This window comes from Eumetopias jubatus, unplaced genomic scaffold, assembly GCF_037043125.1.
Source record: "Eumetopias jubatus isolate StellerSeaLion01/CBP00866 unplaced genomic scaffold, mEumJub1_p1.0 scaffold_16, whole genome shotgun sequence".
In the NCBI taxonomy this organism is placed as follows: domain Eukaryota; kingdom Metazoa; phylum Chordata; class Mammalia; order Carnivora; family Otariidae; genus Eumetopias; species Eumetopias jubatus.
Window position 1 is genome coordinate 93,914,099 of NW_028274822.1, and position 25,514 is coordinate 93,939,612.

The window sequence follows — 25,514 nt, forward strand, 5'->3', positions numbered from 1 at the left end:
GGCTCGATCCCAGGACCCTGGGATCATGACCTGAGCCGAAGCCAGATGCTTAACGACTGAGCCACCCAAGCGCCCCAGTTCTAGTAGTTTTTTGGTGGAGTCTTTCGGGTTTTCTATATATTGTATCATGTCATCTGCAAATAGTGAAAGTTTTACATTTTTCTTACCAATCTGGATGACTTTTATTCCTTTTTCTTGCCTGATTGCTGTGGGTAGGACTTTGAGTACTGTGTTGAATAGAAGTGGTGAGGATGGACATCCTTGTCTTGTTCCTGATCTTAGGGGGAAAGCTTTCAGTTTTTCACCATTGAGTATGATATTAGCTCTGGGTTTTTCATATATGGCTTTATTATGTTGAGGTATGTTCCCTCTAAACCTACTTTGTGGATAGTTTTTTATCATGAATGTATGTTATACTCTGTGAAATGCTTTTTCTGCATCTATGGAAATATCATATGGTTTTTATTCTTTCTGTTGTTGATGTGATCTGTCATGTTGATTGATGATTGCTTTGTGAATATTGAACCACCCTTGCAACCCAGGAATAAATCCCACTCGATCATAGTGAATGATTTTTTTAATGTATTGTTGGATTTGATTTGCTGATATTTTGTTGAGGATTTTTACATCTGTGTTCATCCGAGATACCTGTAGTTCTTGTGTTTTTGTAGTGTCTTTATTTGGTTTTGGGATCAGGGTAATGCAGGCCTCATAGAATGAATTTGGAAGTTTTCCTTCTATTTTTTGGAATAGTTTGAGAAGAATAGATATTAACTCTTCTTTAAATGTTTGGTAGAACTTACCTATGAAGCTGTCTGGTCCTGGACTTCTGTTTGTTGCGAGTTTTTTGATTACTCATTCCAATGTCATCACTGGTAATCAATCTGTTCAAATTCTCTATTTCTTCCTGATTCAGTTTTGGGAGTTTAGAGGTTTCTAGGATTTTATCCTTTTCTTCTAGGTTGTCCAGTTTGTTGGCATATAATGTTTCATAATATTCTCTTATAATCCTTTGTATTTCTGTGGTATTAGTTTTTAATTCTCCTTTCTTTTCTAATTTTATTTGCGTCTTCTCTCTCTCTCTCTGTCTTTCTTGATGAGTCTAGCTAAGAGTTTATAAATTTTGTTGATCTTTTCAAAGAACCAGCTCCTGGTTTCATCGATCTGTTCTATTGTTTGTTTGTTTTAGTTTCTGTTTCATTTATTTCAGCTATAATCTTTATTATTTCCTTACTTCTACTGGTTTTGGGTTTTGTTTGTTCTTTTTCTAGTTCCTTTAGATGTATGATTTGTTGTTTGAGATTTTTCTTGTTTCTTGAAGTGGGCCTGTATTGTTTTGAACTTCCCTCTTAAAACATCCCAGAGATTTTGGACTGTTGTGTTTTCATTTTCATTTTTCTCCATGTATTTTCTTGATTTTCTTTTTGGTTTCTTAGATGACATATTCATTGTTTGGTAGTATGTTATTTAACCTCCATATATTTGTGTTTTTTCCAGATTTTTTTCTTGTGGTTGATTTTTAGTTTCATAGCATTGTGGTCAGAAAAGATGCATGGAATGACTTCAGTCTTTTTGAATTTGTTGAGATTTGTTTTATGGCTTAATATGTGATCTGTTCTGGAGAATGTTCCATGTATATTCAAAAAGAAGGTATATTCTGCTGTTTTATGATAGAATGTTATGAATATATCTGTTAAATCTAGATATCTTAGTTCTTTTTTTTTTTTTTTAAAGATTTTCTTTATTTATTTGACAGAGAGACACAGCGAGAGAGGGAACCACAAGCAGGGGGAGTGGGAGAGGGAGAAGCAGGCTTCCCGTGGAGCAGGGAGCCCGATGCGGGGCTCGATCCCAGGACCCTGAGATCATGACCGGAGCCAAAGGCAGACGCTTAACGACTGAGCCACCCAGGTGCCCCCAGATATCTTGGTTCTTAATAATAGTAATATAACTGTCATATCCTACAGTGCACATAAAATGGTTTTAAAATTATAATTTATTTTCACTAACAAGGATACCAAATGAGGTTAAATATGTCTTTGTACCTCATTTTATCTAAAGATCAGTTAGAAAAATTATTCTCTTGTAGTTTTGTTTCCAATTTGATAAACATATATATTTGGGGACACTTATTTGCAACTTTAGGGATTGCCCTCCCTCTTTTTGATTATGTAAGATGTTTATACATGATTCAAAAGTAGAAACTGACTTGCTTCCATCCCTTCTGCCCTGTCCTTTCCCTCCTGCAGAAGTCACCATTTTTACTGTTCCTAGTTCATCTTTTCAGTGATTCTTTTGGAGATGGAAACAAACTCAACCTAAGTGCTAAGCCTTGTCAGGAAGCCCTTTTTTCTGCCTCTAGCCCTGTGCTTCCTAGAATTCAACATGCTTTGTCTTCTAATGTATTTCTCTCACATTTACATATTTTGTTGTTAATTTCTGGAATAAGAGCTGAATGCTTACCTCTTACTGTCTAGTAGCCTTTCTCCCTTCTCGGTCCTTTCCCTCTAGTTGTCTGGATCTCTCCTCTATTCTCCCCTCCTCCCCTCTTTCCTCCTTTCCCCTCCCCTCCCCTCCCATCCGCTGTCTCTATCTGTCATTCCTCTCACTACCGTAATCTTCTGTGTTGAGCAATTTGGGCACTATTTTTAGCACTTTTCTCTCAGAGCAAAGATCTGTGTGTCTGGAAAGGACTGTTTGCCAGTTATTTTTCGAATTCCCATGTTCTTAGGTAGCCACAGTGCTGTCAGGTCACTTAGTGACTTTGGGATTGTTCTCCCATTGGGGGCACACATTATTGGTGACTTTGGGGATCTGCAGTGTGTGGCCCGTCAGAATCTTCCCTCATTGCTCACTCTTCTCTCCTGGGATCTGTCCTCTGCTCTGGGGTCACCTCTGCATCTATCTTGATGTTTGTAAAGAGACCCTGTCACCTAGACTGTGTTGATTTGGTGTCGATGTCTATGGGCTGTTTCTTGTACCATTGTGATTGTTCTCATTTGCATTCATTGGGAGTTCTTGGGAGATTAAAAAACTGCACTGCTACCTGATGCCACCCTACTCCCAGTGTTCACCACAGCAAAAAGTAAGACTCCGTGAGAGAGAGTAAGTGAATTGCTGATGGACATCTAAATAGTGAGGGAAGAAATTCTAACTCATTCTGGCTCATTTGAAATCTATGGCTTGTATACACCCAGCCTAAGAGTTGTTGCTCTCTAGCATCTGGCATTGTGTTATTTAAGTGACTGCTTGAAGTTGTTCAACTCTTAGGGTGGCTGCTTCAACTTCAGGGTTCCTGGGTACCTGTGCAGAGTGTGGGGAGGGGACTGTCATCATTGCGCTGGGTTCTGCCCCACAGCGACACTGAACACAGCGTGCAGAACATCCAGCCTGGTCTCCTGTGAGTGTGTTCACCAACAGAAGAGACTGCGGTTGGGGCCTAGCGGAATGCTGGTCATTAAAGCGAATTTGCTCTTGTGTCCACAGGTTCCACCTCTCCAGGAACAAGAGAATTCATGCAACAGAGCCAGAGAGCTGCAAGGTCAGGAATCCGTCCTGGGTAAAGGGACTCCTGACCACAGGCTTCTCCCTGGAGGACCCTGGAAAAGACACAAGAATCACAGGACAGAGCAGGTTCTAGAGTGGCTGTTTATTTCCCAGGAGCAGCCAAAAACCACCCAGTCTCGAGTGAGTTGTTTGCTTGTTTATTCCTGCTTCTTTTCTTCAGTACTTCTCTCTCTCTCTCTCTTTTTTTTTTTTTTTTTTTTTTTGGTGGGGAGAGGGATGGAGATCCTTAGGGTTAAGTTAATCGCTTTTCAGCTCATAGTCTGTAATCATCATTGGTTTGTGTAAGGTCCCTATCTATCTTTATTACATATTTTCTGATTTCCCCATACTCAATTTCAGTCTCCTTCCCCACCCCCCCAAAATTACTTTGTTCTTTATGGATTTGTTTTGTTTATATGTGTTCACAAAATATGTATTGTTATTGCTGTGTATGTATTTTTAATTTATGTTAATGGTGTGGCACATGTATCTTGCTATGTTGTTTATTTTTCAGTAAGCACTTTGTTTCATTAAATACCCATGCTCTTATCTTTACCAGCTCATGCTAGGAGAGCAGTGTTTGAGTGTTCCATTTACTTCACATTCTTGGCCAACAATTTCTATCGTTAGTCTTTTGAATTTGATCCATTCTGGTGGTGGTATGGTGGTGTCTCTTCATGGGTTTAATTTGCATTCCCTGCTGGCTAAAGAGGATGAGTACCTTTTGTCATGTTTATTTGACATTTTGTTACCTTTGGTTTTTCTGTCTTTTTTCTTACTGGTTTAAATGAATTTTTTTAATGTTCTGGAAGCTTGTTAGAAATGCAGAATATCATGTCCCACCTCAATCCTGTTATAATTGACTCTTCATCTTAACAAGATTCAGTGATGCCTGCACATGAAAGTTTAAAACTATCTTGATACCAAATCCATATTCAAATTTTACCTGGGGTGCTTCTTTTGCCTCCAATATTGTGTTATAAAAATTTTCAAACAGAGGGCAAAGTAGAAAGGATTTTAGCAAACCTCTGTGTACCCATCACCCAGAATTTACCATTAACATTTTACTATACTTGCTTTATCACATTATCTGTCTTTGTCTCTCTCTCTATGCATCCATTAACCCATCTTATTTTTGGTGCATTTCTTAATATATTTCAGATATAATCATGCCTCCTCTAAATATTTCAGTATGAATAGCATTAACTCTTGTTCAATATTTTTTTTTTGCTTCCCTTTTCATTCTGTTAATGCTGTCTTTTGATGAACCAATATTTCTGATTTTAACTTATTCTGATTCATAAATTTTTTTATTGCTTGTGCTTTTTTGTGTCCAATTTAAGTACTTTGTTCTTATCTGAAGCTCATGAAGACATTTTTCTTTGTTATTATTTTACCTTTCACATTTAGATTTATAATGTATCTAGAATGAATTTTTATGTTTGGTGTGGGTGGGAGTCAAAGATTTATTTTTTTCACAGAGCTATCCAATTATCCTGGTCCCAGTGAAGCGATTGATTCCAACCTCTGGCTCTTCAGTGCCACCTTTGTCATGTGTCAGGTGTCCATAAGTATGGTTTGGTTTCCTAACTCTTCATTTTGTTCCATTGGTGTCATGAGCACACTATGAAGGTACACACGGGTTGTGTCAGCTTTATTCAGTTAGAAAACAAGGCTAACATAATTGTGAAGCAGGTTCAGGATTTCAAACTCAATGACATTTCATTTAACAGAGCAAAGCATAGTACAGAGTCACACAAGAAACAAGATACAGCAAGGAGTGAGAAGTGAGCGAACCAAACGCAGAGTCTGTGCGTGAGTGCACAGTTGAGATGAGGCCCCGGTCTGGCCCAGGTCACTCTTGCCACATGCTCCTGACTGTGTTCAAGCTGTGGAGAATCTGTTCTGCTCAGAGATCAGGTGGGCAGAGCCTGCGGCAGCAGCACTTCCCTTTCTGATACGCTCAGACAGGAATGAGACAGTGTGCTGCAAAATCTTCTTGTTAAAGGCGTTCAATCAGGGGTGCCTGGGGGGCTCAGCGGGTTAAGTGTCCGACTCTTGGGTTTGGCTCAGGTCAGGGTCTCAGGGTCTTGGGATCAAGCCCTGCATTAGGCTCCATACTCAGTGGAGATTCTACTTAAGATTCTCTCTCCCTCCCTCTGCCTCCCCCCACCCCACCCCGTGTTCTCTCTCTCTCTCAATATATGAATCTTTAAAGGAGTTTAATCAGTCTTGGACCTCTGCTGGCCTCTTCTTGTTCTGCTGGTTTTCATTTCTGGTTGCTGGTTTCCATGATACCTGGTCTTAACAGCAACACCCTTGGCTGCTTGCATTACCATTTGATAGGAGTGAGTCCATCTTGCTGTCTACACTTGGTCCACTTTTCTGTCCTTGGGCCAGTATCACACTATCTTTATTTATAGTAAGTCTTGATATCCAGATGCTTCCAGTTTTTGGTGATTACAAATGCTGCCAACATTCATCTATGGGTTTTGTGTAGACATGAGTTTTCCCATCAGTTGGGTAAATACCTAGGAGCATGATTGCTGGATTGTATGGTAACAGTGTATTTATCTTTGTAAAAAACTGTCTTCCAAATTGGCTGTGCAATTTTGCACTCTTACCAGCAGTGAATGAGAGTTTCTGTTGCTCCTCGTCCTGGCCACTGCTTGGTATTGTCAGGTTTGTAAAAATTTTGCCATACTAATACATGTGAAGTGGTATTTCATTGTGGTTTTGAATTGCATTTCCCTATAGCTAGTATTATTTGGTATCTTTTATGTTTTGCTCTCTGAATATCTGGTGAAGTATCTGTTCTGTGTCTGATCGTTTCCCCAATTTTTAATTGGGTTGTTTTCTTGCCATTGATTATTTTTTTTTAATATATAATTACATTTTGTTTTTGTTTTTGTTTTTAAAGATTTTTTATTTATTTTTATTTGACACAGAGACAGAGATAGTGAGAGAGAGAGAGCATAAACAGGGGGAGCAACAGGCAGGCAGAGGGAGAGGGAGAAGCAGGCTTCCCGCTGAGCAGGGAGCCCAATGCGGGACTTAATCCCAGGACCCTGGGATCATGACCTGAGCCGAAGGCAGCCGCTTAACCGACTGAACCACCCAGGCGCCCCTTGCCATTGATTTTTAAGAGTTCTTTACATATTCGAGATTCAAGTCCTTCATCAGAAAAGTGATGTGTAAATGTTTTCTCCCAGTCTGTGGCTTGTCTTTTCATTTTTGTAACACTGACTTTCACAGAGCAAGTATTTTAATTTTCATAAATTCCATTTTCTCAATTTTATTTTTTAGAATGGATTGAGTTTTAGATGTCATATCTAAAATCTCATTGCTTGGGTACCTGGCTGGCTCTGGGTCATGAATTCAAACCCCACACTGGGTGTGAAGCCTACTGAATAAAATGAACAAATAAAAATAAAATCTCATTGCCCAAACCAAAGTATACAAATTTTCTCTTGTATTTCTTAGACTTTTATAGTTTTAGCTTTTACATTTAAGTCTATGATCCATTTTTAAATTTTGTAGAGGGTTGGGTTATGTGTTGAGGTTTTTTTTTAAATTTTTTTAAAGATTTTATTTATTTATTTGACAGAGAGAGAGCGAGCACAAGTAGGGGGAGTGGCACGCAGAGGGAGGAGAAGCAGACTCTCCGCTGAGCAAGGACCCTGAGATCATGACCTGAGCCAAAGGCAGACACTTAACCAGCTGAGCCACCCAGGCACCCTTGAGGTTTATTTTTTATGTCTATGGATGTGCAGGTGTTCCCTGTGCCATTTGTTGAAAAAATTTTCCTTTCTACATTGAATTGCCTTCATGTCTTTGTTTTAAAAAAAAAAAAATCAGGAGACAGTGTTTATATGGGTCTATTTCTAGGCTCTGTTTTCTGTTTCATTCATCTTGTGTCTGATCTTTCACCAGCATCACACTGTCTTGATTTTATAGGAAGTCTTAAAATGGGCTACTGGGAATACTTTGCCTTTGTTCTTCAGAATTGTTTTGGTTATTTTTTTTCTCTGCCTTTCCATATTAATTATAGAAGAGCTTGTGGATAGCTACAAAAAAACTTTGCTAAGATTTTAGAGTAAGTTTTTATATATGATGTTAGGTAAGGATCCAACTTCATTCTTTTTGTGGATATCGAGTTTTCCTAGCAGCATTTGAGACAATCTTCCTTTCCCCGTCATGTGGTATTGACACCATTGTCAAAAATCATTTGACCATATATGCAAGGGTTTATTTCTGGACTCTCTATTCTATTCCATTGATCTGTATGTTAATCTTTATGCCAATACTACTTTGCTGTAATTACTGTAGCTTTGTACTAAGTGTTGAAATAAGGAAATGTTAGTCCTTCAGCTTTGTTCTTTTTCTATATTGTTTTGGTTATTCAGGGTCCCTTGGGATTCCATATGAATTTTAGGATGGGCTTTTCTGTTTCTGCAAAAAAAGTATCCGCGGGATTTTGACAGGGATTATATTGAATATGTAAATCACTGTGAGTAGCATTGGCATCTTAATGATAAGCCTTCCAATCCATGAACATGTAATATGTTTCCATTTATTTACGTCTTTTTAAATTTCTTTCAGCGAAGTTTTTTAGTTTTCGTTCTATAACTCATTTACCTCCTTGGATAAGCATTTATTCTGTTTGATGCTATTATAAATGGAATTGTTTTCATAATTTGCTTTTTAGATTAATCATTGTTCATGTATAGAAATGCAACTGATCTTTGACATTGTATGCTGCTACTTTGCTGAATTCATGTGTGTGTGTGTGTGTGTGTGTGTGTGTGTGTGTGTGTGTGTGTGTATGTATCTTTAAAGTTTTCTACATATAGGATCGTATCATCTGTGAACAGAGATAATTTTACTTCTTCCTTTCCAATTTGAAAGACTTATTTCTTTTCCTTGCCAAATGGCTCTGGCTAGAACTTTCAGTACTGTGTTGAATAGAAGTGGTGAAAGCAGGCATTCTTGCCATGTTCCTTATCTTAGAGGAAAAGCTTTCAGTCTTTGACCATTGAGAATGATGTTTGACTTTTGTTTGTTGGGAGTTTTTTGATTATGAATTCAATGTCATCACTGGTAATCAGTCTGTTCAAATTTTCTATTTCTTCCTGATTCAATTTTGGGAGATTATATGTCTCTAGGAATTTATCCATTTCTTCTAGGTTATCCAATTTGTTGGCATATAATCTTTCATAATATTCTCTTACAATCCTTTGTATTTCTGTGGAGTTGGTTATTATTTTTCCTCTTTCTTTTCTGGTTTTATTTGAGTCCTCTCTCTCTTTTATTTTTTATTTATTTTTTAAGATTTTATTTATTTATTTGAGAGAGAGAGAATGAGAGATAGAGAGCACGAGAGGGAAGAGGGTCAGAGGGAGAAGCAGACTCCCCGCTGAACAGGGAGCCCGATGTGGGACTCGATTCCAGGACTCCAGGATCATGACCTGAGCCGAAGGCAGTCGCTTAACCAACTGAGCTACCCAGGCGCCCCAAGTCCTCTCTCTCTTTTAGTTTCTGTTTCATTTATTTCTGTTCTAATCTATATTATTTTTTTCCTTCTACTAGTTTTGGATTTTGTTTGTTCTTCTTTTTCTAGTTCTGTTCTGTGTAACGTTTGGTTGTTTATTTGAGATTTTTCTTGCTTCTTGAGGGCCTGTATTGCTATAAACTTCCTTCTTAGAACAGCGTTGGTACATCCCAAAGAGCTTGGACCATTGTGTTTTTATTTTCATATTTCTCCATGTATTTGTGTTTTTTCCAGATTTTTTCTTGTGGTTGATTTTTAGTTTCATAGCATTATGGTCAGAAAAGATGCTTGTTAGGGGCATCTGGGTGGCTCAGTCATTTGAGCGTCCAACTCTTGATTTTGGCTCAGGTCGTGATCTCAGGGTCATGAGATTGAGCTCTGCATCGGCCTCCGCGTACTGGGTGTGGAGCCTGTTTAAGATTCTCTGTCTTCCTCTGCCCCTCCCTGCTCATGCACTGTCTTGTGCTCTTTCTCTCAAAAAAAAAAAAAAGAAAAGAAAAAAGAAAGAAAACATGCATGGTATGACTTTGATCTTTTTGGATTTGTTGAGATTTGTTTCGTGGCCTAATATGTGATCTATCATGGAGAATGTTCCATGTATATTTGAAAAGAATGTATATTGTGCTATTTTATGATGGAATGTTCTGAATGTATCTGTTAGATCCGTGTGGTCCAATGTGTCATTCAAAGCCATTATTTCTTTGTTGATTTTTCTGTTGGATAATCTGTCTATTGATATAAGTAGGATGTTAAAGTCCCCAGCTATTACTGTATTACTATTGATGACTTCCTTTGTGTTTGTTATTAGCTGCCTTATGTATTTGGGTGCTGCTCAGCTGTATGCATAAATATTTAGTTGTTATATCTTCTTGTTGGGTTGTTCCCTTTATGGTTATATACGGTCCTTCTTTTTCTCTTATTACAGTCTTTGTTTTAAAGTCTATTTTGTCTGATATAAGTATTGCTGCCCTGGCCTTTTCACATCCATTTGCATGAGAAATGCTTTTCCATGCCTTCACTTTCTATCTGTGCCTTTAGGTCAAAAATGAGCATATAGATGGGTCTTGCTTTTTTATCCATTCCGTCACCCTATGTCTTTTGATTCAAATGTTTAGTCTGTTTACACTGAAAGTAATTATTGATAGGTTTGTACTTATCATCATTTGTTACTTATTTTATGGTTGTTGTGTAGTTCTTTTCTGTTCCTTTCTTCTCTTGCTCTCTTCTCTCATGGTTTATTGGCTTTCTTTAGTGGTATACTTGGGTTCCTTTCTCTTTATTTTTTTCGTATTAGTGGTTTTTGATTTGTGGTTACCATTAGGTTTGAGTATAACATCTTATGCATATGGCAGTCTGTATTAAGTTGATGGTTGCTTAAGTTTGAACCCATTCTTCCCTCCCCACTGTCCACACATTTTAGGTATATGGTGTCATATTTTACATCCTTTTATTTTGTGAGTCTCTTGACTGATTTTTGTAGAGATACTTATTTTTACTGCTTTTGTGCTTCCTACTTTCCTTACTCCTACTTAGGTCTTTCCTTTCCACTCAAGAGTGTCCCCTTTAATATTTCTTGTAGGGCTGGTTTAGTGGTCATGAATTGCTTTGTTTGGAAAACTCTTTATCTTTCCTTTTCTGAATGATAGCCTTGCTGGATAGAGTATCCTTGGCTGCAGGTTTTTTTCTTTCAGCTCTTTGAATATATCATGGCACTCTCTTCTGGTCTGCAAAGTTTCTGTTGAAAAATCAGCTGATAGCCTAATGGGTTTCCCTTGTATGTAACTGCTTTCTTTTCTCTTGCTGCTTTAAAATTCTGTACTGCTACTTCTTTGCCATTTTAATTACTATGTGTCTTGGTGTGGACCTCCTTGGGTTGATTTTGTTGGGGGCTCTCTGTGCCTCCTGGATCTGGATTTTTGTTCCTTTCTCCAGATTCAGGAAATTTTCAGCTGTTATTTCTTCAAATAAATTTTCTGCCCCCTTTTCTCTCTGTTCTCCTTCTGGGGTCCATATAATGCAAATGTTACTAGTCTTGATGGTGTTGCTGAGTTCCCGAAGTCTTTTTTCATTTTTCATTATTCTTTTTTTCTCTCTCTTCTTCACTTTGATTGATTTCCATTACTCTGTCTTCTGGATCATTGATCTGTTCTTTTGCTTCCTCTAGTGTACTGTTTATCCATCTAGTAAATTTTCCCCTCAACACTGCTTTTGTTGCATCCTGTGAATTTTGGTATGTTGTGTTTTGTTTTCATTCATGTATAAGTATTTACTAATTTACCTTTTGATTTTTTCTTTGATCCATTTGTTAAGATGTGTTGTTTAATTTCACCGAATTTGTGAATTTTCAGTTTTTTTCCTTCTGTTATTGATTTCTAACTTTATCCTGTGTGGTCAGAGAAAATACTTTTTATGATCTTTATCTGTTTTTTTAAGAGAGAGACTGAGCACACAATGAGTGGTAGGGGAGGGGCAGAGGAAGTGGGAGAGAGAACGTTAAGCAGGCTCCATGCCCAGCACGGACGCAACACAGGGCTCAATCACACAACCTTGAGATCATGACCTAAGCCAAAATCAAGAGTCGGATGCTTAATCGACTGAGCCACATAGGTGCCCTGATCTTCATCTTTTAAGATCTATTGGGACTTAATTTGTGGGCTAACACATAGTCTATCCTGTACAATGTTCCATGTGTACTTGAAAAGTATATGTATGTTCTTGTTGGGTAGAATATTTAGCATATGTCTGTTAGATATAGTTGCTTTGTTTAAGTGTTTTGTTTTCTTATCTTCTGTCTAGTTGTTCTATCCATTGAGAGTGGGATATTGACATTTCCAATTATCATTATAAAACTCTGTTCCTTCAATTATGTCAGTTTTTCCTTCATTTAATTCACTGACCTGTTATTACATGTATAACTTTATATTGTTATATCTTCTTATGGTATCGAACCTTTAATAATATATAATTTCCCTTTTGGTCTCGTATAACCTTTTTTTTTTTTAAGATTTTATTTATTTGAGAGAGTGTGAGAGAGAGAACATGAATGGGGTGAGGGGAAGAGGGAGAAGCAGACTCCCTGCTTAGCAGGGAGCCTGATGTAGGGCTTAATTCTGGGACTCTGGGATCATGACCTGAGCTGAAGGCGGACGCTTAACCAACTGAGCCACCCAGGCACGCCCTCTTATAAACTTTTTTTTAAAAAAGATTTTATTTATTTATTTGACACAGAAAGAGAGAGACAGACACAGAGAGAGCACAAGCAGGGGGAGCAGCAGAGGGAGAGGGAGAAGCAGGCTCTCTGCTGAGCAGGGAGCCCGATGTGGGACTCAATCCCAGGACCCTGAGACCATGACCCAAGCCAAAGGTAGATGCTTAACGACTGAGCCACCCAGATGCCCCCCCATAACCTTTTTTCTTTTTTTTTTTTAAGAGTTTCTTTATTTATTTGACAGAGCCCCAGTAAGAGGGAACACAAGCAGGAGGAGTGGGAGAGGGAGAAGCAGGCTTCCTGCTGAGCAGGGAGTCCGATGAAGGGCTTGATCCCAAGACCCTGGGATCATGACGTGAGCTGAAGGCAGACGCTTAACAACTGAGCCACCCAGGCACCCCTCTTATAACCTTTTTTGATTTGAAGTCTGTTGTGTCTGATATTGGTATTACCCTCCCCTGCTCTCTTTTGGTTACTATTTGCATGGAATATCTTTATCCATTCTTTCACTTTCCATCTGTTTTTATCTTTGGATCTAAAGTGAGTCTCTTTTAGACATTTTATAGTTGGGCCATGGTATTTAAGACATTCTGCCAATCTCTCTATTTGATTAGAGAGTTTAATCAATTTACACTTAAAGTAAATACTGATAAGGAGGGACTTATTTCTTTCATTCTGTTTGAATTCTATATACCTTACAGCTTTTTTTGTCCCTCAATCCCTACATTACTGTCTTCTTTTGTGTTTAATTTCTTTTTCTTTAGTTAAATACCTAAATTCGTTTCTCATTTCCTTTTGTGTAAATTATATAGCTATTTTCTTTGTGGTTATCATAGGGATTATGTTTAACTTCCTAAAATTGTAGCATTCTTATTTGAAATTATACCAGCTTAACTTTGTTACTATACAAAGATTCTGCTCCTCTATAGCTCTGTCCCCACCCCTTTTGGTTATTGATGTCACAAAATTACATCTTTGTACAGTGTGTGCCCCTAAACAAAAACTAATAATTATTTTAAATGCATTAGTTTCTTATAATTATGTAGAAGACAAAATGTGGAGTTAGAAACCAGAATTAAAGTAGTATTACCTTTTATGATTGTCCATGTATCTACCTTTATTAAGATCTTTATTTCTTCATACAGCTTTGAATTATTTTATAGTGTCCTTTTATTTCACCTGCAAGACTCCCTTGAGCATTTCTTTCAGGCAACTCTAGTGGTAATAAACTCCCATTTGTTTTTCTGGGAATGTCTTAATTTCCCCTCCTACTTTTGAAGGACAGTTTTGACACATACAGGATTTTTGGTCAATTTTGTTTCCTTTAGCTCTTTGGATATATGGGTCCATTGCCTTCAGACCACCAAAGATTCTGATGAGAAATCTGCTTATAACCTTACTGAGGATTCATTGTGTGTGACAAATTGTTTCTTTGATGCTTTCGAGATCCTCTCTCTGTTTTTGTCTGTAGAAAATTCGATTATGATAGGTCTTGGTGTAGATTTCTTTGAGTTCATCTTTGTTGGATTCTTTTTTTTTTTTTTTAAAGGTTTTATTTACTTATTTGAGAGAGAGAGCAGTAGGTAGGGGGAGAAGCAGACTCCCCACTGAGCTGGGAGCTCGACATGGGGCTCGATCCCAGGACCCTGGGGTCATGACCTGAGCTGAAGGCAGACATTTAACTGACTGAGCCACCCAGGTGGATTTTGTTGTTGGATTTGTTGGATTCTATTGAGCTTCTTGGGTGTGTATATTCACATCTTCCATGAAATTTGGTGTTGTTATTACTGTTTTATAATCTTAGCCATTCTAATAAGTGTGTGATGGTGTGTTATTATTAATTTGCAATTCTTTAATAATATATGATGTTGAGCATCATTATTTGCCATCTGTGTATCTTCTTATTCAGATCATTTGCCCCACAAATTGGCTACTACTTAGAGATTTTGTGCTTTCATTCCACATAAGTTTTAACATGTCTTCTCTCACAGTGGCTGCCCCTGCAGTACCCTTTTACAGATTCAGCCTGACACTTCCAAGTGGCATTACTAGCTTCCTTTGTGCCCCTGTTGTACTCTGTATGTTTGTTCATCTTAGCTTCTTTAACCTCCTGTTGCAATTGCATGTTTTAAACTTTGCTTTCTTCTGCAATGCTAAACGCTTCTCTCAGGCAGGAGTGTCTTTTATCCTTGTTTATATCACCTGCGCTTTTTGAGGCACCTGGAGGTAAGGAAGTGTTACAGAAGTAGGATGACCAACCATTCCTTTTTGACTATAGCTGTCCTGCCTTTAGCACCAAAGGTCCCATGTCTAGGGAAATCCCTTAGTCCTGGGTACACTGGGACACTTGGTTACCCTGTGCAGGTGATTCCTAGGATAGTTTAAACAGTCAGAGATGTATCTGTAATGAATAGCATTGCTGCTTCCATCTTTGTGCCCTTGTTGTACTCTGTATGTTCTTTTGTCTTAGCTTCTTTGACTCCCAGTTGCATTCACAGATGTTTGACTTTGCTTTTCTATGCAGTGGTGAACACTTCTTGTGGACAGGATTGTGTTTTGTTCAAGTTTTCTTTTAAGGATTTATTTTATTTATTTGAGAGAGAGACAGAGAGAGCGCATGAGCAGGGGCAGGGGCAGAAGGAGAGGGAGAGAGAGAATCCTCAAGCAGACTCCCTGCTGAGTGTGAAGCCCGACACGGGGCTTGATCCCTGAACCCTGAGATCATGACCTGAGCTGAAATCAAGAGATGGACACTTAACTGAGTAAGCCACCCAGATGTCCCTTCACTCAAGTTTATATCACCTGCACCTTGCTGAGTATCTGGCACCTGGTATTCTCATATGTTGAGTGAAAGGCTGACTGATTTAGTATACATTGATGGAATGTTTTCAATAAATTTTTGCTTTTCTCACAAAGTAGAATATAAACAATGGACATCCTAGGCAGTTTGTTGTTTCCCAGAAACTCAGTAAGGAATTTGAGATTGAATAGGAATGTGCTCTTTCAGGGACCATTGTCATTCGTGGATGTGTTTGTGGACTTTACCTGGGAAGAGTGGCGGCTGCTGGATCCCACTCAGAAGCACCTGTACAGGAGTGTGATGTTGGAGAACTACAGCAACCTGGTGTCCCTGGGTAGGAGCTCCCTCCCTGAAAGGACTGTATGTAATCTCCAGGCTTCCCCTTCTTGGTGGTGGAAAGCTGGGTGGCTTTTGCAACATTCTTAGTGATTTTGGATTTATATTTAAAGGCCAGATTTTCTTAGTCTTCCTTTGGCATCAGAATATGCTAGTTGAAAATGGTCTTCACTTTCCCATGGGGCAGAAGGGCAGCTTTATCATGCTGCCTCTAAACTGACTCTTCCCCCTTCTTCAGGGTTCGAGGTAGTTTTGGTCCAGGTTGGTTGTGATTTTCCATTCACAGGGTATCAAGACAGCAAACCCGATATCATCTTCAAGTTGGAACAAGAAGAACTGTGGATGATGCAGGCCCAAATCCCAAGTCAAGGCCATCCAGGTGAGTGATGAGGATATTTAGATCTTTTCTTCCTTATTCAGAATTGATGTGAATTCTGATGTGCCATACACCTCACGTTTGTACTTTTTGTCTCATTCGTAACCATTCTGTCTTAGTCCATCTCTTCCTCTCTGGAATTCTCTGTTTCCTGTGTACTTTCCCAGGACAGTAGACTCATTGTGTTACGCAGTTAAACAGGCTTTTTTCTCTATATCTCTCTTGATGTGACTTTCACTCTTCCTTCTACTTTCTTTTTTTTAAATTATATTTTTAAAATCTCTTACACTTATAGTCAACAGGCATAGTCCCAACATCCTTCCTTCTCCTTGAAATCTATTAGGAGAAGTCATCACTGTCCCTTCTAAGTGCATTCCTACATCCCTGGATATTAGTCATCCTCTTTTGAGCCCTCCCCTCCCCCTTCTTCATGGGCCACCCCATGGAACCCACTCACACACTACATGATGAAGTGCTTATTCTTTTCATGCTTTACTGGCTTCTCTTGTTCTTCCCTCTGAGTCCAAAGGGACTTTCCATATTCACTACTTTTCTTATATATTGTAACCTTTGAAAGACATCCATTCTGAAGATTTAAGCTGTTTTTCTCTTTTGGTAATTGACAGCCCGTCCCTCTTTCATCTGGCCTTTGGTACCGAGTTTGGTTGGTCCATTGGGCATCTTTCTTGCATGTGCCACTCCTTTGTCTCATTTTCAGAAACTGGAATTGTTTGTCGCATTGCTCCATAGCTACATCGTACTTTCTTCTCACCTTTCTGATTGTTTATTAATTCTGCTCTCCTTCTAGCTCTTTCTCTTGGCACTGGAGAGTCAGCGTAAATCTCCTTTATATGCAATTTTGTTCACTAGTGTTGCTGAAATCTGTTAATGTTTTGGTTCCCTAAAAAGAAGTCTTTTAAGGCCCCCATATTCCCAGTTCCCACCCAAAACGAGGCCAGTATCTCATTTCTTGATCATTCTATTTATTAACCAAAGGTATGCATCTTACTCCTTTTGTTCATCTTGATATTGCTGTCAGATAGGTTTCCCTGACATGGTTAATCTGTCACAGGCATGGCAGAATGAATCCAGTTAGTCTTTGTATCATTAGGATTATTTTAGCTGTAATTTCTGATTAATCCCAAATCAACCTATGAAACAGAAGTTATTTATTACCACACATCACAAAACGTCCTGCATTGGGGCAGCTGTAGGGTTGACTAAGTGATTGATTCAGTAAATCACCAAAGGTCCATCTCTACCCTGCCATTTTCCTCAGGTCCACTCCCCTCGTGGTCATCAGGTGGCTATTACAGTTCTAGCCGACACCTGCAGATATACCACTGGCCAATAGAATAAGTAAACTGCTTTTCCCCCATGGCTCTTTTTATCAGGTGGTAAAGCCTATTCCAGGAAGTCTCAGCAAACTTGTCATGCTTAGTGGACTAGGTTTTTATCACATACCCCTGTCTGAATAAGACTCTGGCAAGGGAAGTGGGCCCACCACTTGTTGGCTCCAATAAATGATGCTTCACCTTCTGGGGGTGGGGTAGAGGTAGCAGTGGTGATGGGTCCCCATTTCCCTGAGTGAAACACATGGCCTTAAGGATGGGTTTGGGGGAAAAGTCAGGCTTTGCCAGTCAGGGAAAGGGAGGAGGGATTGTGGGGTAGGCAGCACTATCTGCCTTCATCCACCTCTTTGGCTAGGCAGCTTCTAGTCATACTCTTCTTCCAATCCATCCATCTTCAGAAATATTTCACCACCCATTTTCCTTCTTGTACTGTATTAATGGAAGTCTTGAATCTTTGTTCCCAGATAATGTCTGGTAACATACAGTTAAAGCTAAGTTATTCATGTACAACCAAGCAGACAAGTACAGAGTGGTAGAGACACATGCAGCGTAGGTACAATAGGAGCTCCCATTCTGGGAGAGCAGCCACAGTGAATGCCACATAGAAGTCTGGTTTGCAGTGTGTTGACACCCTGGTTGGGCAGTTTGCACCAGGACTTCCTGCTGTGGCAGGGGCCTAGTGAGCCCTTGGTTCTGCTCTCTGAGCATAATTCCGTTTTCCATTGTCTTCTGTGGCTACACTCAAGATGGTGGTTTGGGAGAATGCTATTCTGTAGCTTTAGAATCAATTCTGTTGGTGCAAGTGGAGTTTCCAGGGATTACCTGAGAACCACAAACAGTAATCATCTTCAGTCATGTTTAAATAATATTTAAGCTTAGAAATTCTGTCTTCTATACATTGGCTTTGGTATTGTTTCCTGATTTTTGGAATTCTTTGAAATTTCCCTTGAGATACCAACCATAATATCATTATCTGCCATTATTGTTGCATAAGAGAATGCTCAACAGAAAATGTGTTAAGGTTTCCTAGGAAATCAAGAAGTCAGAGCTGTGGCTAACCAGGGGAAGTAGGACGGTTACGGTTCCAGCCACAGAAGGGTTACATGGTAGAGATTAGGACAGACTTAGTGTCCATGAACTCTGAAAGTCTATAGGGATAAGACGATTAGCCAAACACATGAGCAAATCTGATTCCCAGGCAAAGATTAATTACTCTCTGGCCTATTTTCTTGATGGAAACATTTCTGAGTTTACAACGATGGAATAGCCAGTAACACTCCCTCCCAAGTCATCATGATAGTCAGAAGTTCCCAGCGTTCATTTCTCAGTGCATCCAGGAGGAGATAACTCCCCAACTTGGGAAAATACAATTTGGAGACTGTGCAAAATGAAGAGTGATCAGATTTGAGAGATAGGGAAACCTGGAATGAGGTATTAAGGTCCTCTGATCTGCCATCTCCAAGCCTAACTTGCTGCCATATTCTCTTAATGCTGTTTCCTCTTTGTTGCCTTGGTCAGCATATTACTTTAGGACATCTAGATCAACCATTCTCCTGGTCAGCCTCCAAATACTTGCCATTGTGCCTGAGGACTGAGTCCTGTGTCTTGTTCTCTTTCTACTTTCTTTTTTTTTTTTTTTTTAAGATTTTATTTATTTTTTGACAGAGACAGCGAGAGAGGGAACACAAGCAGAGGGAGTGGGAGAGGGAGAAGCCGGCTTCCTGCTGAGCAGGGAGCCCGATGCAGGGCTTGATCCCAAGACCCTGGGATCATGACCTGAGCCAAAGGCAGATGGTTAACGACTGAGCCACCCAGGCACCCACCCTCTCTACTTTCTAATTTTGGCTTTTGGATTTTGTCGTCAGCAGCGTTCTGTTCAGCCTGCCCCCTCTCAGTGTTCTATTCCCCCCAGGTAAAACCACTTTCATCCCTTCTAGCTTTTTTTTATGGTATTCGCTTCCATATTTCTAAATAATCAGCTTATTCTACTGCACCTTGATTTTTTCCCCAAGTGATGATTATTCAGTATAACAGTGTAACGATTTAATTCTCTTTCACCTCCCCTTCTTCCACACTCCCCATGATAGGCACACTGTCTCCTTATACCCCAGTCATCCTACTAAAAGTTACTTCATTTGGGTTAGATCAGTCTTCAGTTCTTACATCGTTATGACTGTGTAATTTCTATTCACAGGAGAATCATGCAAATATGCAATGGCTAATTTTTGTTCATACATCATTTTTTTCTTTTGAGTTGTTTTATTTGCCTGCTGAGGTTTCTCAAGTTCTTATCGTTAGTGTATTTTTTGTTAACCTCAGACTTCTCTTCACGTGTCTAAATATTCCTGTGCTACATTCAGCCACATTAGTGATTCTGTCTGTCTCTTCCTGATGATGTCACTCCCTTGTCCTTCAACTGCTCCAGCATGACCCTAGTTTACCTCGTACCCTGGCTGTACTAGTGTTTTATCCTGGAGTCTCCTTTCAAATTTTATTTTCCATATTTATTCTGTGTCATCTTTTTTCTTAGTTTGTTTTGTTGGAGCACCTGTTCGAGTAGCCTCCTGTGAAAGAGTGCATGTAACATAAAATTTGAGACCTGTGCCTCAGAAGATGTTTATACTTTACTCCTGAATGCTCTGCATTTTGTCCTCTGATGATGCTAATGTCATTAGATTAAAGTTAGATGCCATTCTCACTTTGATCCTTTATACGAAACAGTTTTGGTTTCTCTGGAAACTTTACTACCTGCTGCTTGTCCTCAGTGTTGTGAAACATCACACTGATTTTCCTCGTGTGTCTATTTTCATGTATTTTGGTATGCAGTAGAACTTCATTCCCAGGAGGACTGTAAACTGATTTGCAATGTTTTCTGAGTTTCTCCTGAGTTTTCAGCACCGTGATTGGCACATAATAGGTATTCAGTAATTATTTGTTGAAAGAATATAATGCTGAGATCCCTTCCAACTGCTTTATATTTTTCTTATTTTTACTTGTGCCTATTTTGCTTTCTTTACCAACATTTTAAAACTTAAAACCATTTCTAATCATTGTCAGTTTTCTATGCCTATCTTTATTTTTAGTTTTGTTTGTTTTCCCCAGCCAAGAGTTTTGGTACATCTATACTTGAGATTTTATTTATATTCAGATCCGATATATGAAACTTAAAGTGTACTCTCTTCACATGGCATTTTTAAGGTAATTTTATGCTATGCCAGGTTCATGTTATTTTTAACGTAAAACTATTTTCATTGCTAGAAAAAGTCTGGGAAATTGATGATCATATGGAATGGCATCAGGAAAATGAAGGCAAGCTGGAAAGTGTGGCAAAAGGCTACGAATGTCCTACATTTGGAAAACTATGTCTTCTTACTACAAATTATGTTTCTTCAAGACAAAAGCTTCATAAATATATCACACGTGGAATGAGTTTTAAATATAATATAGATTTCAATAGTAATTATGCTGGAAAGAATCCTAATGAGTTTCGTGCATATAGGGAATCATTCCACCATTCTAAACATGAGCAAACTGTTATTGGAATAAAATATGGTGAAAGTAATGAATGTGGAAAAACTGTCAACAAGAAGTCACAACTCATATGCCAACAAATGTATGTAGGAGGAAAGCCTTTTGAATGCAGTTTTTGTGGGAAGACTTTCAGCAGTAAGTCATACCTTGCAGTGCATCAACGAACTCATGTAGAAGAGAAACCCTACAAATGTAAGGGATGTGGGAAAGATTTCAGCAGCAAGTCCTACCTCACTGTCCATCAGAGAACTCACACAGGAGAGAAACTTCATGAATGCAGTGAATGTGGGAAATCCTTCAGTTTCAACTCACAACTTGTTATACATCAGAGAATCCACACAGGTGAGAATCCCTATGAATGCTGCGAATGTGGAAAAGTATTCAGTAGGAAAGACCAGCTCATTTCACACCAGAGAACTCATTCAGGACAGAAACCCTATGGTTGTAATGAATGTGGTAAAGCTTTCGGTTTGAAGTCACAGCTCATTATACATCAAAGAATTCATACAGGAGAGAAACCCTTTGAATGTAGTGAATGTCAGAAAGCCTTTAATACAAAGTCAAACCTTATGGTACATCAGAGAACCCATACAGGGGAGAAACCCTATGGTTGTAGTGAATGTGGAAAAGCCTTTACTTTCAAGTCGCAGCTCATTGTACATCAGGGGGTTCACACAGGAGTAAAGCCCTATGGGTGCATTCAGTGTGGGAAAGCCTTCAGTTTGAAGTCACAGCTCATTGTGCATCAGAGAAGTCATACAGGAATGAAACCTTACGTATGCAGTGAATGTGGCAAAGCCTTCAGGAGCAAGTCGTACCTCATTATACATATGAGAACTCACACAGGAGAGAAACTCCATGAATGCAGTGACTGTGGGAAAGCCTTCAGTTTTAATTCACAACTCATTATACATCAGAGAATTCACACAGGAGAGAGTCCATATGAATGCCATGAATGTGGGAAAGCCTTCAGTCGGAAATACCAGCTCATTTCACACCAGAGAACCCATGCTGGGGAGAAGCCCTATGAATGCAGCGACTGTGGAAAAACTTTTGGTTTGAAGTCACAGCTCATTATACATCAAAGAACTCATACAGGAGAGAAACCTTTTGAATGCAGTGACTGTAGCAAAGCCTTTAATACAAAGTCAAACCTTATTGTTCATCAGAGAACTCATACAGGGGAGAAACCCTATGGTTGTAGTGAATGTGGAAAAGCCTTTACTTTCAAGTCGCAGCTCATTGTACATCAGGGAGCTCACACTGGGGTAAAACCTTATGGATGTAATCAATGTGGAAAAGCCTTTAGTTTGAAGTCACAGCTCATTGTGCATCAGAGAAGTCACACCGGAGTGAAACCCTATGGATGCAGTGAATGTGGAAAAGCCTTCAGGAGCAAGTCATACCTCATTATACATATGAGAACTCACACAGGAGAGAAACCACATGAATGCAATGAATGTGGGAAATCCTTCAGTTTCAATTCACAACTCATTGTACATCAGAGAATTCACACAGGAGAAAATCCCTATGAATGCAGCGAGTGTGGAAAAGCCTTTAATAGGAAAGATCAGCTCATTTCTCATCAGAGAACTCATGCTGGAGAAAAACCTTATGGATGCAGTGACTGTGGGAAAGCCTTTAGTAGCAAGTCCTATCTCATTATACACATGAGAACTCATTCAGGAGAGAAACCATATGAATGTAACAAATGTGGGAAGGCCTTCATTTGGAAGTCACTACTCATTGTACATGAGCGAACTCATGCAGGGGAAAGCCCTTATAAATGTAGTCAATGTGAGAAATCCTTCAGTGGAAAATTACGGCTCATTGTACATCAGAGAATGCACACAAGAGAGAAACCCTATGAATGCAGTGAATGTGAGAAAGCTTTCATTAGGAAATCCCAGCTCATTGTACATCAGAGAACTCATTCAGGGGAGAAACCCTATGGATGCAATGAATGTGGAAAAACCTTCTCTCAGAAATCAATCCTCAGTGCACATCAGAGGACTCACACAGGAGAGAAACCCTGTAAGTGCACTGAATGTGGGAAAGCCTTTTGTTGGAAGTCACAGCTCATTATGCATCAGAGAACTCATGCAGATGAAAAACTTGATGAATTAAATGTAAGAAAATTTCTTCCAAAACTCAGTTCATAGGAAATACCAGCAAATTCTTATAGAAGAGAAACTCTATAAATGAGATCATCTCATTGTACACCAGACAACTAATACTGAATAGAAACCTATAAATGCACAGCATGTGCAGGGTCACCCACAGAAAGCTGCTTTTTACACATCCCCCCCCCACCCAGTAAATGCACACAGGAATGTTACGAATTTAGTGAACTCTGTGAAAGTTTTCAGCATCAAGTCATACCTTTTTTAAAGTTTGTACAAGTAAGGAACAGTATCAGTGAAGTGAATGTTGGAAAGTTATTTTTTTACTGTGATAAAATTTGCAAAGAGGAAGTTTCATAAAGCAATTGAATATAGAACGCCCTCCTTTGAAATTCATATTAAACAGTAGGATTTTCTTAACAGGATTTTAATGAGAAAATGGAAAGCCAATGAATGACAGAATTATCAAAATTACACATACTTTAGGTATCAGAAACTCATACCTTGGAGAAACTAGTATAAAGTAGGGAAATTCTTGATCTAGGAAAGACAAACTTCCATTAAAAAATAATAATATATGAATGAAGAGCTGTGAATATGTCAGATGGGGTAATAGAACACTCGGTAGAAAGGTTCCCCTCGCTGTTATTTTGATTATTTTGGAAAATAATTTCCTTTACAAAGTATTGTGAGGGAAATTGTGTCCCAGATGTTGCAAATTGTTAGGAAAGGGTTGGAGAAAACACTCAACTATAAATGATAGGCATGTCCGAAATAGAATATAAAGATTTTTCTTTTTACTGTGTAAATAAATGCAGTCGGGATAACCAGAAATACATCGTAAGACCTACAGGGATATTTAGATGTTATCTTCCTTTGTACTATATGAGTTTTGTGTAGTTTGGCATTTTACTTGTGAATGTCACATATGAAAGGTAAGTTAGATACATGCCATTGCCCAGGGACTTGTACTTAGCAACATTGTTTTTAACAAATACAACTTGTTACTAGAATAATATGATTTATTAAAAATACATTTCAATACTACAAACCTTTTCTACTATTTCTTACCCTTTGTAAGTGGGCCTGGCAACTACCTCTTTAGTTATATACATCGGTATAGTGCACAATCGATGTGCTTGTGTAGCTGGAATGTGTTCTGTCCTCACCATTTGGAACATATGGATTTTCATTAAGATAATCTCTCAGTGTAAGAGGTCATGATGGGATCATCATTCGTGGTGCCCTGCCAAGGAGTCAGCATGATCATCAAAGTAGGCTGAGCTATGTATTCCAGATTTCAGTTTTCTAATGGACTCCTGAAGTACCAAAAAGCAAACTGAGCTTTTGTTTTCTGGTAACATTTTCCTGCAATTATTAATTAATTCCTTCTATATAGACTAACCAGGATAGCTTTAGTTATTGTCACTCTATAATTCTAGAGCTCTTGTGTTTTTATTTGAGTTACCTGGTATGTGTTTAAGGGATACATGTAAGTGATGCTGCCGATATGTGTACAGGCACATGTCATTTTATTGTGCTTTGCAGGTAATGTTTTTTTCCCCCCGCAAAGTGAAGGCTTGTGGCAACCCTGCATTGAGCCAGTGTGTTGGCTCCATTTTTCCAGCAGCATTTGTTACTTCATGTCTCTGTGTCACATTTTAGTAATTCTGGCAATATTTCTCATTTTTCATTACTTCTTATGTTGATCTGTGATCACTGATTATGATTTGCTGAAAGTTTAGCATGTTTTAGCAATATTCTTAATTAAGGTGTGTACATTGCTTTTTTTTTTTTAGACAATGCTTTTGCACACTTAATAGACTACAGTGTAGTGTAAACATAACTGTTACATAGCTTTTGTATGCATTGAGAAACCAAAAGAAACTCATTTGACTCAGTTTAGTGCTACATTTGCTTCATCGTGGTGGTCTGGAATGGACCTGCAGTATCTCCAAGGTAATGCCTGTATGTATAGCTGTAGAGTCAGGATGGTAAAAAGTCATTCTGCTACTTGCCTTCTTATGAAGTCTGTTTTCTTCACCAGTTGCCTTACATGAAAGAGCATTTACCTGAAAAGAGTTGGGACCATGGCATTTAGGGTTGTGTTGGAGGAATATGACTATTCCAAACTGCAGATATTTCTGAAACACCCTCCACTTTCTACTCTTTACTTCAGGAGGGAATCCTATCTTTTACCCAAAGAAGCTGTTTCTTCTTTGAAGGAGGTATTTAATGATTTTTGAATGCCTGGTCCTTATTGTGTTCAGCTTATTATATAAGATCCAATCTAAAGATAATGTGAGGTGAAGAAGGATGGTTCACAGAAGGGAAAAGAAAACTTGCATAAAGAAGGAATGCCAGATATTTGTAAAGTATGTCCCCCAGATCTGGAAAATATGAATATGTATTTTGTCATACATGTTCTGAGGAAGATTCACACGTAATGAAGAATGAACACCTAAGAGAAAGTCTAGATTTGCGTACTACTACCCCGTGTCAATTAGATTTTAAAGGTTTCTGTATTGTGTGAGGAAATCCACATGCAGTGTTACCCAGTAGAAGCCAGAAATGTTGACATAATGTTGAAGATAGAAATCAAATACTGTGGGAAAGGCTAATGTTAACATTAAGGTCTTAATCTTAAATGAAAAAGAAAATTTAGGGCTCCTGGCTGGCTCAGTCAGTGGA

General features: G+C 38.8%; 2 protein-coding genes across 2 annotated transcripts in view; both read left to right on the forward strand.

Annotated features, from left to right (window-relative positions):
* Positions 1-24,594, forward strand: part of LOC114202366 (uncharacterized) — a 38,076-nt gene extending 13,482 nt beyond the window's left edge. The window contains exons 2-5 of the mRNA XM_088019296.1: positions 3,487-3,687; positions 15,313-15,439; positions 15,728-15,820; positions 20,428-24,594. Of these exons, the coding sequence (XP_087875422.1) occupies positions 3,487-3,687; positions 15,313-15,439; positions 15,728-15,820; positions 20,428-22,862 (2,856 nt within the window). The 3' untranslated portion in view covers positions 22,863-24,594. The remainder of the gene's footprint in view (positions 1-3,486; positions 3,688-15,312; positions 15,440-15,727; positions 15,821-20,427) is intronic.
* ANHX (anomalous homeobox) overlaps positions 15,732-25,514 on the forward strand; it is a 31,634-nt gene continuing 21,851 nt past the window's right edge. Inside the window, exon 1 of the mRNA XM_088019300.1 lies at positions 15,732-15,820. The gene's annotated coding sequence lies outside the window, so the exon portion shown is untranslated. The remainder of the gene's footprint in view (positions 15,821-25,514) is intronic.